This window comes from Thamnophis sirtalis, unplaced genomic scaffold (genome assembly GCF_051295495.1).
Source record: "Thamnophis sirtalis isolate CommonGarterSnake01/CBP01778 unplaced genomic scaffold, rThaSir2_p1.2 scaffold_10, whole genome shotgun sequence".
Lineage (NCBI taxonomy): Eukaryota > Metazoa > Chordata > Lepidosauria > Squamata > Natricidae > Thamnophis > Thamnophis sirtalis.
In genome coordinates, this window is record NW_028261390.1 from 50,876,363 (window position 1) to 50,889,112 (window position 12,750).

Sequence of the window (12,750 nt, forward strand, 5' to 3'; positions counted from 1 at the left end):
AGGTTTTGGTTTGTTAATGTTTCGAGGTACACTCCATGCACAACAACTACCAAAGTTGGTGGTTGTTATTATTATATTTTTCAGACTAGAACTGGGATTGATTCTTTTAAATAACTTAATTTTTAAGAGTGCCAGGTAAATGATGTTGTTCATTATAATACATTTAATTATTTTATATTATAATTTTTTAACTTTTATACTTGCCTATATAAAAATAATTCTTGCTAAAACAGCTATAGTCAGAATGTTCACAACAATAAAATTTCACACCTAAAATAAAATTTTCGCTGCTTTATATAGTAAACACAGTAAACATTATATCATAGAAAGTTATTTGGCACATTAAAATATTGCAGATTTTCAAATGATTATGAACAGAAAAGAATTGCCGATAAGAATAACATTCAAACTCTACATTAAAAACAACGTTATTATATTTTAATGATGCCAGTAACAGGTACAAAATGAGACCATCAGTGTAAGCCCTATGATAAAAATGTACAATCAGATATGGGTCAAAATATTTGGTTGGGTTTTGAGTTTTAGTTCTTGAAATTACATCTGTTTTTTTCAAGTTTTCATACTAAAACCATCAAAAGTAGTTTTTATGTTGAAAGGGCAACTGGACTGGTAAGGCAACCGCCCTCTTTCAACAGAAGAGGAGGGATAAGATACCACCTATCCCCAATTTACAATGTAGTCATTCTCTCTGTTCCAAAAAAGATTCCATACTTCTGATTCAGGGGACTCTGAGGTCACAAGTAAAACCCCAGGTAACCACAATGGCTCTCAGAGTTAAGACTAGTTGAATGCAAAGAAAACACAATCTTTCCATTTCCATCCCCCCATCCTATCAGAATGTATCATTTCCCCTCACACAAACTAATCTCAACTGTCAGAAACTGTCCTTCCATCTCCCACAGTGTCCAATATAACTGATGAAGCTTCCAGAGTAGAAAACAAAATGTCTTGTTTTTCCTCAAAAAATTAGTCCAGTTGCATTTTCAAAATAAAAAAATACTTTTTATATAACTATGACCTGGATAACTGAGCATCTTCATAAATACTAAAAGCAATTGTGCAAAAGTTCCTGAACGTTGGACTTGGTTCAGAGGACTGTAAAATCCTTGAGCTAGCTCTCAGGCTATATATGACGCTTGTAAGTAAAATAACTGCATACTTACTTACTCTGCAAATTTACTTACTCTGAGGCCTTTTGACCAATTATTTGGAAAGCGTCGCCCTTAATCTCAGAGAGATTGTCTCTTTGTAAGCTCCGTTTCTGACAACATTGTCCCAAGAGTATACCAATCTGTTTTTTGACATCTCCATTTCCATACCTGCTTAGTTTCATTGCATCCTGACTTCCAAGAATTGGGCCTGGCATGGAGATAAAGTGATTCTTTTAAACTGGTTATGTTCCTTAAAGCCCCTTTGACTTCCCATAGAATACTGGGATTCCTATCAGAGAAATTAAGGAATACTTTTTAACCCATCAAATCCACCTTTCCCACCAAAATACGAAGTCACTGGCCACAAGAGAGAATTTGTCTTCTGATACCCATTTTCTAAAAGTTGTTCTTCCAGCAGCAAGAACACTGAAACACCCCTGCTGTATAGCAAGAATGAGCTTTTGCTGGACAAGCAGTAGCTTCTTATATAACAAATGCATATTCTCAGTGTTGAAATAAAAGCAGAAGCTAGGTAGGTAGGAAGTTAAAAAAATAAAGTTATTAAAGTTAATGTTAAGAAAGATATGGACCTGGGCTAGTTTGAAGAAAAGGCAAAAAGTGTAGTGTAATAATTCTGCGCTGCTATGAATAGAAATCATCAAAACCAGTGCTGTAAAAGTCAACACACACACACACACACACACACACACACACACACACACACACTTCAATACTTAGCAAAATTTTGGGGGCTTTCATAGTCAATAGGAATAAATAATAAAGTGAGTAAATGAAATGGAGCGTAGCCAAAAGGTTAAATAATTACTGAACAACTAAAGAAAAACAAAAACAGGAATATGTAGGAACATATTTCCAACCAACGAAAAACCATAGAGAAAAAGAATAATTGCAAAATTAAGAATAGCAAGCAAATTAGTATTTTGGGTTTGTTTTTTTTTGTTTGCCATGACTTATTTTAAGAATATAATTGTTTTTTTTAATTCCTGATTATTTTAGTAAAGAGCTTTTAAAGTACACACATTCTAAAAGTATTCAAGTGGGTGTGATAAAATGTAATATTAAATAAAGTGATTAAAAGCACAAACTTCCTTCCTTCCTTCCTTCCTTCCTTCCTTCCTTCCTTCCTTCCTTCCTTCCTTCCTTCCTTCTCAGGTCCACTATCTTATGGTTCTGTCTGCTAACTGGGCCTATGTGAAAGATGCTTGCAGAATGCAGAAGTATGAGGATATTAAATCAAAGGAAGAGCAAGAACTACATGATATTCATTCTACCCGCTCCAAAGAGCGGCTTAATGCCTACACATAAGGGAAACCTTGTCTTACTTTCTACCATTATTTGCTTTGTTGTTTAAATAAAGGCCACCCATCTTTCCATTTTTAAAATCAAAATGAAAAAGTGCTTCTCACAAAACAAAGTAGGGTGACTTGTACATTGCCCCTATATAATTCTTGATTGTCCTGCACTTGGTTTCTTAATTAGTTAATAGCTTATGTGATCAGTTTCTACTACAAAGCTCCTGAAACAGCCTTTCCTGCATCCTAAAATGGTTTTCTGTTATATCCAGAATACTTAACTATCGTCAAATACAGAGATGTGTTTTTTTAAAAACCACTTCATATGTGTTACACATAACACTTTTTTTCTTATATGTTTTTGAAAAAGAACAAATGGTTTTTTATACTCTTTAGTTTGGATTTTAGTAAGTACTTTAACTACAGGTATACTTCTAAGGGACCACTCGTACCCCATGTACAATTTTTTGAGGAGGCACACTGCTGACATTCCTTCAGATTTGGAAATCTTACCAGATGGACCAGTGGGCATCTTGATGGAGGGTCCTGAGAACATTTTAAAAACAATTAAAGGTGCAATTTCTAAATTTGTAAGAGTAGGTAAAAAACAAAAAGAAGTGCTTCTTATCTTTGTTAACATTGTATTATTCTTGATGTACTTAATGGAGTATTCACTATTTTAAAGTTTCATTGATAGCTATTCCTGTTTATATTGTGAGCATGCAGACCGTGGTGCTTGTAATGCATGGCCATGCGTCTTTTTCAAAGCGTATGATGACCACAGTTACCTTCAAGATTTGCAGTGTATAGACAAATGTTACATAGAGTTATGTATAGGTTTCTACAGAATGACCTCTGTAATCCCAAAATGGCGATGCTAAACTGGAGCTGTTAATGTGCTGATCTGCGCAATTTTTGCTTAGCTATATTTATAAAAATACTATATAATACAGCAACCTTAAGAGCCAGAGTCTTTTTACCTGCTTTAAACAATTAAGTGGATTGCACCTGTCTGAACTATACATAGAATGTATGTGATCTTTTTTGAGGAGGCTTCCATAATTGTAAAAGCTTGGCTTGTAGCTTTCCTACACACATACTGGTTTACCTGTATAATGTTAAAGTGGATTTAATGGCTGCTACTGGAGCTATTGTTTGGAAATGTTAGTAATATATTTAAACCTTTATTTTCAGTAAGAAAGTATTAAGAGAAAAGTCAGTCATGTTAATCTGAAAGAAGTACCTGTTTAAAAACAAACAAAAACACATAAAAACATACAAAACATTTTAAAAAAGTATTATTGGACCAAATTTGGTGTTTTTATTTTTATTTTGCCTATTTCTAATGCTACAAGAATGCTGTAAAGTGTCTTTTAAAGTGATGTATTCTGACAAGACATTTTTGTCAGTGTTTTTAAAAAAACCTAGCTAGTCTGTGCACTTATTGGATCATTGTGAATTCTTTCTCAGTGTAAGTGCATTTCTAATAAAAATTCTTGAGTAAAACTCTTCTTTGTACAATTACTAGTCATGCATCATCAGTAATTTTTACCAATTCTTGTAGTAAGTAGAGGGTAATTCAATAGTTACTTGTGGCATGTTTATGCATCAAGTTGTATTAGTTCATTTTGCATTTTTTACATTTGTTTTGTTTTGATTTTATTTTATTTTTTACACTTTACTGTCTTATAAGAGGTCAACATTCCAAAATGTGCAGTACCAGTATTTACAGTTCTGCAGAGGTATTATTAACTTCTTTCTATTCTATATTGTAGTGTTTCAGTTTTGTGTCTTAAAACAGTTTGTGATGCTTTTTAAAATGTCTTTTAAACTCATGTAATGATGTTGATGCTTTTGGCTTTTCTCTGTATTAGAGTTTGTATTTTCACAAAGAATGCTTTGTAGCAGGCATTATAATTAATCTGTTTTGTACATAAATGTGCCAACAGCTTGATGGTGGCGTTTTTGAACTGTAGAACCAAGTGCTTGCAAAAATGTAATAAATACACTTGTGTACTTTGTGTACTTATTGATTGTCTGTGTTTCATTTCTCTTTTTTTTTTTCTGAAGAAGTTTTTATTTGTCAAAGATATCACACATTAGTGGTAGATTAGATTAGATTAGAAAAATATCAGAGAAGTGAATCTCTGAAGTAAATTGTTATATACTTACCTGAGAATTGTTTTCAGGGATATTATGATTACATTATTCATCTTAATTGTGAAAATAAGAGCAAATGAAATATATAACTCCATATTCAAGATATAATTCTTTACTCATTTAAACGTCAGAAGTGTGTAATAAGCAACCCATGGAGAAGATATATTATTTTCTGGCACTGCAGCAATTCAGTAGTAGAGTATCAAATTATAGAGAAAAAATAAAATAAAATAGGTCTATGCTTTTTTTAAGTCAACATCTGAAAGATAGTAAGATGCAAACAGGCTCAATATTGTAGTCCCATCTCTTCAGTGATATCCCTGCCATGTTTTCTACAACCAAAGATATCAACTGAGTTCATGCTCAAACAGTTTGCTCGTTCTGGATTTGTAACAGACACTGTACTGCTGATAATGCTATTTCTGATAGTTTATAACATCAACCTTTAGCAAGCTTCTTGTTGAAATAATCAAATTAATTTGCTCTATTTCAAAGACCAGGGCTTTAAAAATGTAAATCTTTAAAAATGTAATCAAATCACTCTTTTAGACAATGATAAATGTTAAAAAAACAAGAGTAGAGTAATAAAGGAATAGAGTGAGCAAAAACAAACAAATATAAATACAAAACACTGGATCCATCTCAGTTCACGAACAGCATTTGGATAGTGTAATATAATACTTTAAATAGATTATTATTAAGACCAAAATTAAAACTTGGGACTAAAACTGTGAAATTTATTTACAGAATTTATCAGATTTCTGTATACCTTTCCTAAGTGATTCTAAGTAACTTAGTTACCTTTTCACCTTACGTTTTATCTCTGTTTGATACCAAATTGAAGTTCTTCATATTTTCCTTATATTTGTAATTCTAAAAGGCCCTTTTAAAACCAAACTCCAAAAATGGCCATTATTCATCATTTTGGTTTTGGGGAGCACTTTTAAGGACCCATAATTTTACCTGGAACATAGAACAAAATCTTAATTTACCTAACATTGGATTAGCAAACTCAGAATGTATTAAAAAATTAACAAATACATATGGAAAGGATTCTAATTCAGTAGGTCAAAATCATTTAAATATCATGATAATAAGGAGTTAATTGGAATATCAACTCAAAGACTTGAGATTTCACACTAAGCTCCAGAAACCTAATATTTATTTTAGACAACACAGGCAAACCATAGAGATTTTAAAACAAAAAACATCCTAGCAATTTAACTATCATACTATTTTCTTGAGAACAATATTTCCTTTGGAGAACCAGAGAACCAGTTTCTAACACATCTTACTACACTATGAATAGACAGTGTTAGCTAAAGGTAATTAAATATAACCCTTCCAAAGGAAAATAAATAAATTCTTTCAATCCAGAAATTGGCTTTCCCCCAGGCTCTTTGGAGGAAAATAAAATATTTCTGCTGTCCTCCATAAAACTTTGAAATGAGTTGCCCAACCTGAGATGGATTAAAAAAAATTGGTTAAAAAGAGTGGGGTTTTTGCACATGCTGTTTTCATTGCAATATCCCAAAATCCCTCCTAAGCATTCCTGTGTAACTAACAAGCAGCACTTTTGTGCATCAAGAACATGTATTACCTTCACTAATCCAAGAAACGGGTAATGAAATCAACCTTTGTGGGTGCAACATAGGTTTGAATGTGAGAGTGATACAAAACACCCCTAGGAACAATTTATGCATCACAACTCCCTTTTTTTTCTAATACAATGGTTGATTATGTTACCTGTTACTTGGATTAATTGCAAGAGGCTTATTACATCTTCTTCAAAAAATACTTACAATTCATTTACCACCTGATTTTTTTTCTCCTAGACTCCATCTGAAATAGAATTTGGATACCCTAATTTTCGTTTTCAGTTACACTTCACCTTCTCACATCATTTTCTCCCTGAAGTGCTAACATTGCTACCTTCCTTTTCAAAGTGCTTAAAACGATGGGTAAAACCTGATGTTTTTTTTAAACCTAAAATCTTCTGCTAGCTGGATTTATTTAACATGTATGTGTGTTGCATTTGAAAGACACTGTACCCTTTAAAAATTTTTATGTGCCTACATCTTTGATCAAATCTAGAACTTTGTATTTAGTTTTGGCTTACACACAGAAGCACATACTTACTTTGCCTATCAAGTAACTAAAAATGCTAAACTCTGGCAGATAATTTGCCCTGTTGGTAATGGATGAGGATTGCTTGCAGAACCTGAATTCCATTTCCAACTATCATTTCAGTAATTATTCATTGTAGGCATACTAATTAAGTCCATGTGTTTATATCCAGCAGAATAAATTAACACTAAAAAAACCTCACAGCAATGCTTATTTATAAATAGCATGTATAGAATCTATAGTTTACTGATCATATATATTAAAAATCTATATTACTTTGATAAGAGGGTCTTTGGTAGTTGCATGGATAATTATGGAATCCATTTTCTACTGTGAGGTTCATTGCATTAATAGTTTTAATTATCATTCAGAGGACATCTGTCTGTAAATGAACCTTGTGCTTGCTCTTTCTTGTAGAAAATTTGCAGGTGCAGGAAAACAGAAGTGACACTGTACTGCATTGCTGAATAAGTCTGAAGACATTTTAAAAAATTGATCACTGGTTTTGGGCTTAATCACTAAAGAGAGTGTTCAGTCTGAAACCATCTATTGAAGAATGGCTGCACACTTGGTATTCTTTCTCTCTTGTATAGCTTAATTTAGAATATTCATGAATGCAAGAAAATGGTTGAACTTGGAGGAAGACGACAGGAAAAAAAGAGACATCTAGTGGCCACAATGTGGCAACTCAAGAATGCATTAAGAATTTTACATAACTGAGTCTTTGCAGCCGGGTGCTTTTATTATACTTTTATTATTATTAACATTTGCAGCACGTTTGCTTTCTGACCTGACTTTCAATTCTTCTAATTTAAGTTCAATTTTGTTTTGCTTTTTCTATTATGGAATGTACACAGGTTCCATGACTTACGTTGTTTAATTATTCTTTATCCAGTTAATACTGCACAGAAACGCAATGCAATTTTATGCTGTTTTTTAAACAATTATGCACAACAAAAATACTAATGCAAATTAATAAGCATAATATGATCAAAAATTAAAACGAGCAATTATTCTTTTCTGCCTTGCTGATGTAAAAATTTGCAGTAATGTACTTCTTAACCTTTACATTACCCTTCCCTATATTTGGGGGGCAAGTCCTAATGAACTCAAAAGCTAAGTAATATAATTAGCTTGATATAATTCATGATTAAAGACTATGATTTATAAAACACAATTGGTAGAATCACCCACCCTGTAAATTGTAAACCAAAAAACACATTGAATTTGAATTTACTTTATTTGTATGCCGCCCTTTTCCCTGAGGGGACTCAGGGTGGCTCACAATTCAAGGGAGGGGAAAAAAACAAACAAAGTTACAAAACATAAAGACCATACACAGCTAAAAAAACACAACAATCATACCATTTGAAATGGGGCTGCAGATCTTTAGCCCCAGGCCTGTCGGAACAGCCAGGTTTTAAGGGCTATGCGGAAGGCCTGGAGGGTGGTGAGGGTACGAATCTCCATGGGGAGTTCATTCCACAGGGTCGGAGCAGCCACAGAGAAGGCCCTCCTCCGGGTAGTCGCCAGTCGACACTGGGCGGCTGATGGAATTCGGAGGAGGCCTAGTCTGTGGGATCTGGCTTAGTGTGATGAAAGCATTATGGCTTAGTGTGATGAAAGCATTAATCCATATATGTCATAGTTTCCTATTAAGGTTTCTATTAAGGTGCAGATAAAAACTTAATAATAAACTAAAACGTTCATTTAGCAAATACTTTCTTTTGCTACTTTACTCCCTATTCCGTTGTTTGTGTCTTTTAATCAAACTTTGTGACGTGGAGGCTGGAACCTACAATGTGATCACACTAACTGTGGATTAGCAAACATGGCTGCTGTATACTTTGTATTCTCGATACAATATTAGCAACTTGTGCCCTGACTCCCAGTCATGTTAAAAATGATAGCTAGGTTCAAGCAACAGTCTGATCCACAAGAACTTAATCTTCATTTATATAGCTAAATTGTGCAAATCTCATCATTGTGTCATCCCTTGCAACCATTAGGTATCCCAACTATACTTACATTTTCTGTAATGAGGCATAACAATTTCTGGAACAGACATGCAGAACAAATGGTGCAACACTTCAACATGCATGGAGCCGGATCAGTTTCAACTGAGATATCAGAACACACAATGCAACATTTACTTCCTTTGTCCCTCCTGCAGATCTCCACAAGTAAATTAGTACTCTAATTTAACCTGCAAGAGAGACAACCCTCAGATTTTTCTGCGCATCTCTTTAACAATTTGTGTACAGATTCAGAAGTGGCAGATTTGGTAAGTTTGTAGAAAAATTCAGAATGTACAAATATCAGAATATATCTGGCTAAAATATCCCACAATATTTCACCAAACATTATGCAAGCAGTGAAAAATCTGTTGTGATAACAGTCTACGTGTGCAGGGCTTCTGGTATAATGCAGAATTACTTTATTCTGCAATTGATGTTTAACTAATAAGCATAATACAGAGAACAGATAATTTTACAAGCAGAATAAATACGTTTCTAAATGCTTATCTATGGAGTTCCCCAATGTGACATCTTTGGGCACCAACTGTATCCATGTACCCTTAACATATAAAAAGCTATATTGACCTGCCTATGTTCTTAAATATTTTCCTTAAGGTTGCTCTAAAGAAAAGTCCCAACTAATTATAGCATTTTTATTTATAAGAAAGCCACTAGGCTCCTAGGATATCAAGAATATCTGTGGAGCATGATCCAAGCTTCAGTCTTTTGCAGAAGATTCACTGTGAGATGTACATATTAAAAGGTAGTGATTTGAACTGTTGCTGCAATTTTCATTTAGACTTGAGGGATCCTTGGTGCTTGATGTTTGATTATCCAAATAGGTAATGAATTGCTCCTAGTAACAAGTAGGGTTTGTGCTCAGTTTATATTCTAGTGACTTATTTGTCACTGGTGTGTGGTGGTCTTAGAATTTCTTTGGTTGGGATAAGACCACTCCTACCACCACTAATAGGCAAGCCACTAGTATATAAACTGAGAGCAACTTACTAGCACTGACAGTGTTACCTAGTTTGGGTAATAAAACATTTGCAAGAAAACAACCAGGCTCACAGAATGCCAAGGACACTTAAACTCTGAGCTATAAATATTATCCGTTATTGTTATCATTTTTTACTTTTTTATATATGCAGCATGAGTGCAGGGCAGGGGTGAGTTCCTGCCAGTTCTAACTTCTTCTATAGAAAAGGTTCCACAAATCTACAGTGCCATTTAGAACCGGTTCCAGCTCCCTCCTCCCACCCGTCCGCACATCGTCAAGATGAAAAGCGAGAGGAGGAATTCTGGGAGTTGAAGTTCACAAGTCTTAAAGCTGTCAAGTTTGAACACCCCTGGTTTTTTTTTCTAAAGGGTTAGGGGTGCAAAGGTCTTGTAACTTGACAGCTTTAAGACTTGCACACTTCAATGCCAGAGTTCCTGAGCCAACATGACTGGGGGATGAATTCTGGGAGTTGAAGTAGTAGTAGTAGTTGTAGTTAAGTTTATTTATAGGCCGCCCTTTTCCCTGAGAGGACTCAGGGCGGCTTACAACTTATATAGGAAGGGGAAACATACAAAGACATATAGGACAATACATAATTGAAAGAGTCCACAAGTCTTAAAGCTGTCAGGTTTGAACACGCCTGGGTTTTTTTTCCTAAATGGTTAGGGGTGCAAGTGTCTTGTAACTTGACAGCTTTAAGACTTGCGTGCTTCAAATGCCAGAGTTTCTGAGCCAACATTTTGGTTGCTAAGCAAGAGCATTGTTAAGTGAATTTCACCACATTTTACAAGTTGGCCAAGCCCACCCAGTCACATGACTGGCAAGCCACTCCCACCTGGTCACATAGCCTGCAAGCCATTCTCACAAAGCAGGCCACACCTACAGAAGAGGTTCTAATTTTTTTTGAAACTCACCACTGGTGCAGGGATCTCTTTACACCAACTGTGTATTGGGGGATTGTGTAGAAGATAGCCATAAGATCCTAGGAAGACACAACTAGTCTAAGGAGTCATAAACATATACTATAATTATACACCCGGATCTTCTAAAGGATTGTTTTGCTTTTGAATCAAAAGCTCTGGACAGCCTCTTGAGGAAGCACTCCAAAAAGCAGGGACAGAGATTTTGTATGATTGCTCAAAGTTTTTTTCTCACAATTTATTTAACACAACCATCAGGCCTACTTATGCCCCAGTGTGTCCCAACTAACACAACAGGCTAATCAGTGATGTGCAGTCAGGGGAGGCAGAGCCTCACCACTGTCGTCATGAAAAGAAACAAAAATGTAGAAGGAAAAAGGCTGAGGTAGTTGTTGCCAGAGTCACAGTGGATGACTCTGCTTAGTGCTTAACTGTTTAAAAAAGCCTCTAAAAAGTGCCCTCTATAGGAGGAGGAGAGAGAACCCCGTGCCTCATTTAGTCTATCTTTATGATCACTCGAGCAGAGTTAAACAAGGGTTAAAAGCTGAAAAATTCCTTATGTAGATGAGGCACATGGTGAGAGCATTTTTAAGAGACTTTTTTAAACAGTTAAGCAGAGTCATCCATTGGGGACTCTGGCAGCACCTAGCCCAGCCTGACCTCAGCAGCTCTTGCCTTTTTCCTTTTACATTTTTACATTTTCATGATGGCAGGCAAGAGCAGAGTTGAAATTCTCTGTGATTGTGAAACAGCTGGAAAAGGTATGTGGGTCGGAGGGAGGGGGAGGAATTCAAAATTAATGTAATTTGAACACATGTAAGTAATTTGTGTGTCCGTGTGCATGTGTTTGTTTCTTCACTCAAACAAACTCTCTCTCAATTTGAGAGAGTTTGTTTGAGAGTGAAGAGAGGGAAGGGGGTAGGAATTGGAGAGGCAGGAAGGGCAGCCCACCAGCTTTCTTTCTCTGTGTCCGGGGCAGCCCGCCAGCAGAGGCGGGCTGAACTGCCCACCTCTGGGCAAAAGAAAGAAAGCGCCAGCCTGCCGCTGGCTTTCTTTTGCCCACCCCGCTGCTATGTCCAACATAGAGGCCATAAACCTCACCGCACATCACTGAGGCTAATACAGGCATTGTTTTCAGAGTTAATATGCATACAGTACTTTGGAAAGGGACCATACTGCACTGCTTTCTGGCTTATTTAAGTGCAAATATCAGCACAAAACAATAGTTTTTCATGTGTTCATTAGATCCAAAGAAAGTTTTTTGTGATACATAATATACTAACTACAAATGTAAAGTATGTTGAGGCATTGAAATAATACAACTAGTTATTTTGTGCACCATAACAATGGAGTTATAGGACATAATTGAAGAGGACTGAATTGCGTCTTTCATTTGTTTCAATCTTCTGCCTTCAATCAATTTTTCACTCAGCCTCATGTTGTATTTATTAGGGCTATTCATAGTTTGCAAATAATTCAGAAGACATAATTTGGGCGTTATGCTAATACAATCAGAACACCTTCTATTCCTTAAATCAGCCCAACTGTTCTTGAATTTTTGCTTCTCTAAATCAAAGTAGTGATGATTTTATGAAATCTACTCATTGAAGGTATTCATAGCTGTTAAAGCAGTGTGACATTTTTGCCTAGTTTGTACAAGTTCCTTTTCACTAATTCAGATTTAAAGCCAGAATAAAGAATCAGATACTATGAAGTGATTAGCGCCTAAGCTTATGAGGTCTTAAGGCCTAAAATTGCTGTGGCCTTTGGCTTGGCTTCTAAAGGTTAGGAACAAAAATAAATGAAGGCATATTTTGAAAAAATTGATTCTTCAGTCAACCTCTCCAAGGTTCATTCTCATAATATTAATTCTGAAAATTCTACTTAATGTCCACAAGATGTCACCATAAGCCTTTGCTTTGGTAAAAGTGAACAATAGCAAAGGTATTTCTGATCATTCACATTAATCTTTGTTAACAAAATAGCACCAGAGAAATATAAGTACAGGAAATTTAAATAAAATATATAAATATTAATAAC

General features: G+C 35.1%; 1 protein-coding gene across 3 annotated transcripts in view; it reads left to right on the top strand.

The window, feature by feature from the left end:
- The window catches only part of GPM6A (glycoprotein M6A), a 194,926-nt gene extending 190,412 nt beyond the window's left edge, over nt 1–4,514 (top strand). For all 3 annotated transcript variants that reach the window (XM_014055258.2, XM_014055256.2, XM_014055257.2), the window contains one exon: nt 2,346–4,514. In XM_014055258.2, the coding sequence (XP_013910733.1) occupies nt 2,346–2,498 (153 nt within the window). In that variant the 3' untranslated portion in view covers nt 2,499–4,514. The remainder of the gene's footprint in view (nt 1–2,345) is intronic.
- The last annotated feature ends 8,236 nt before the right edge of the window (nt 4,515–12,750 follow it).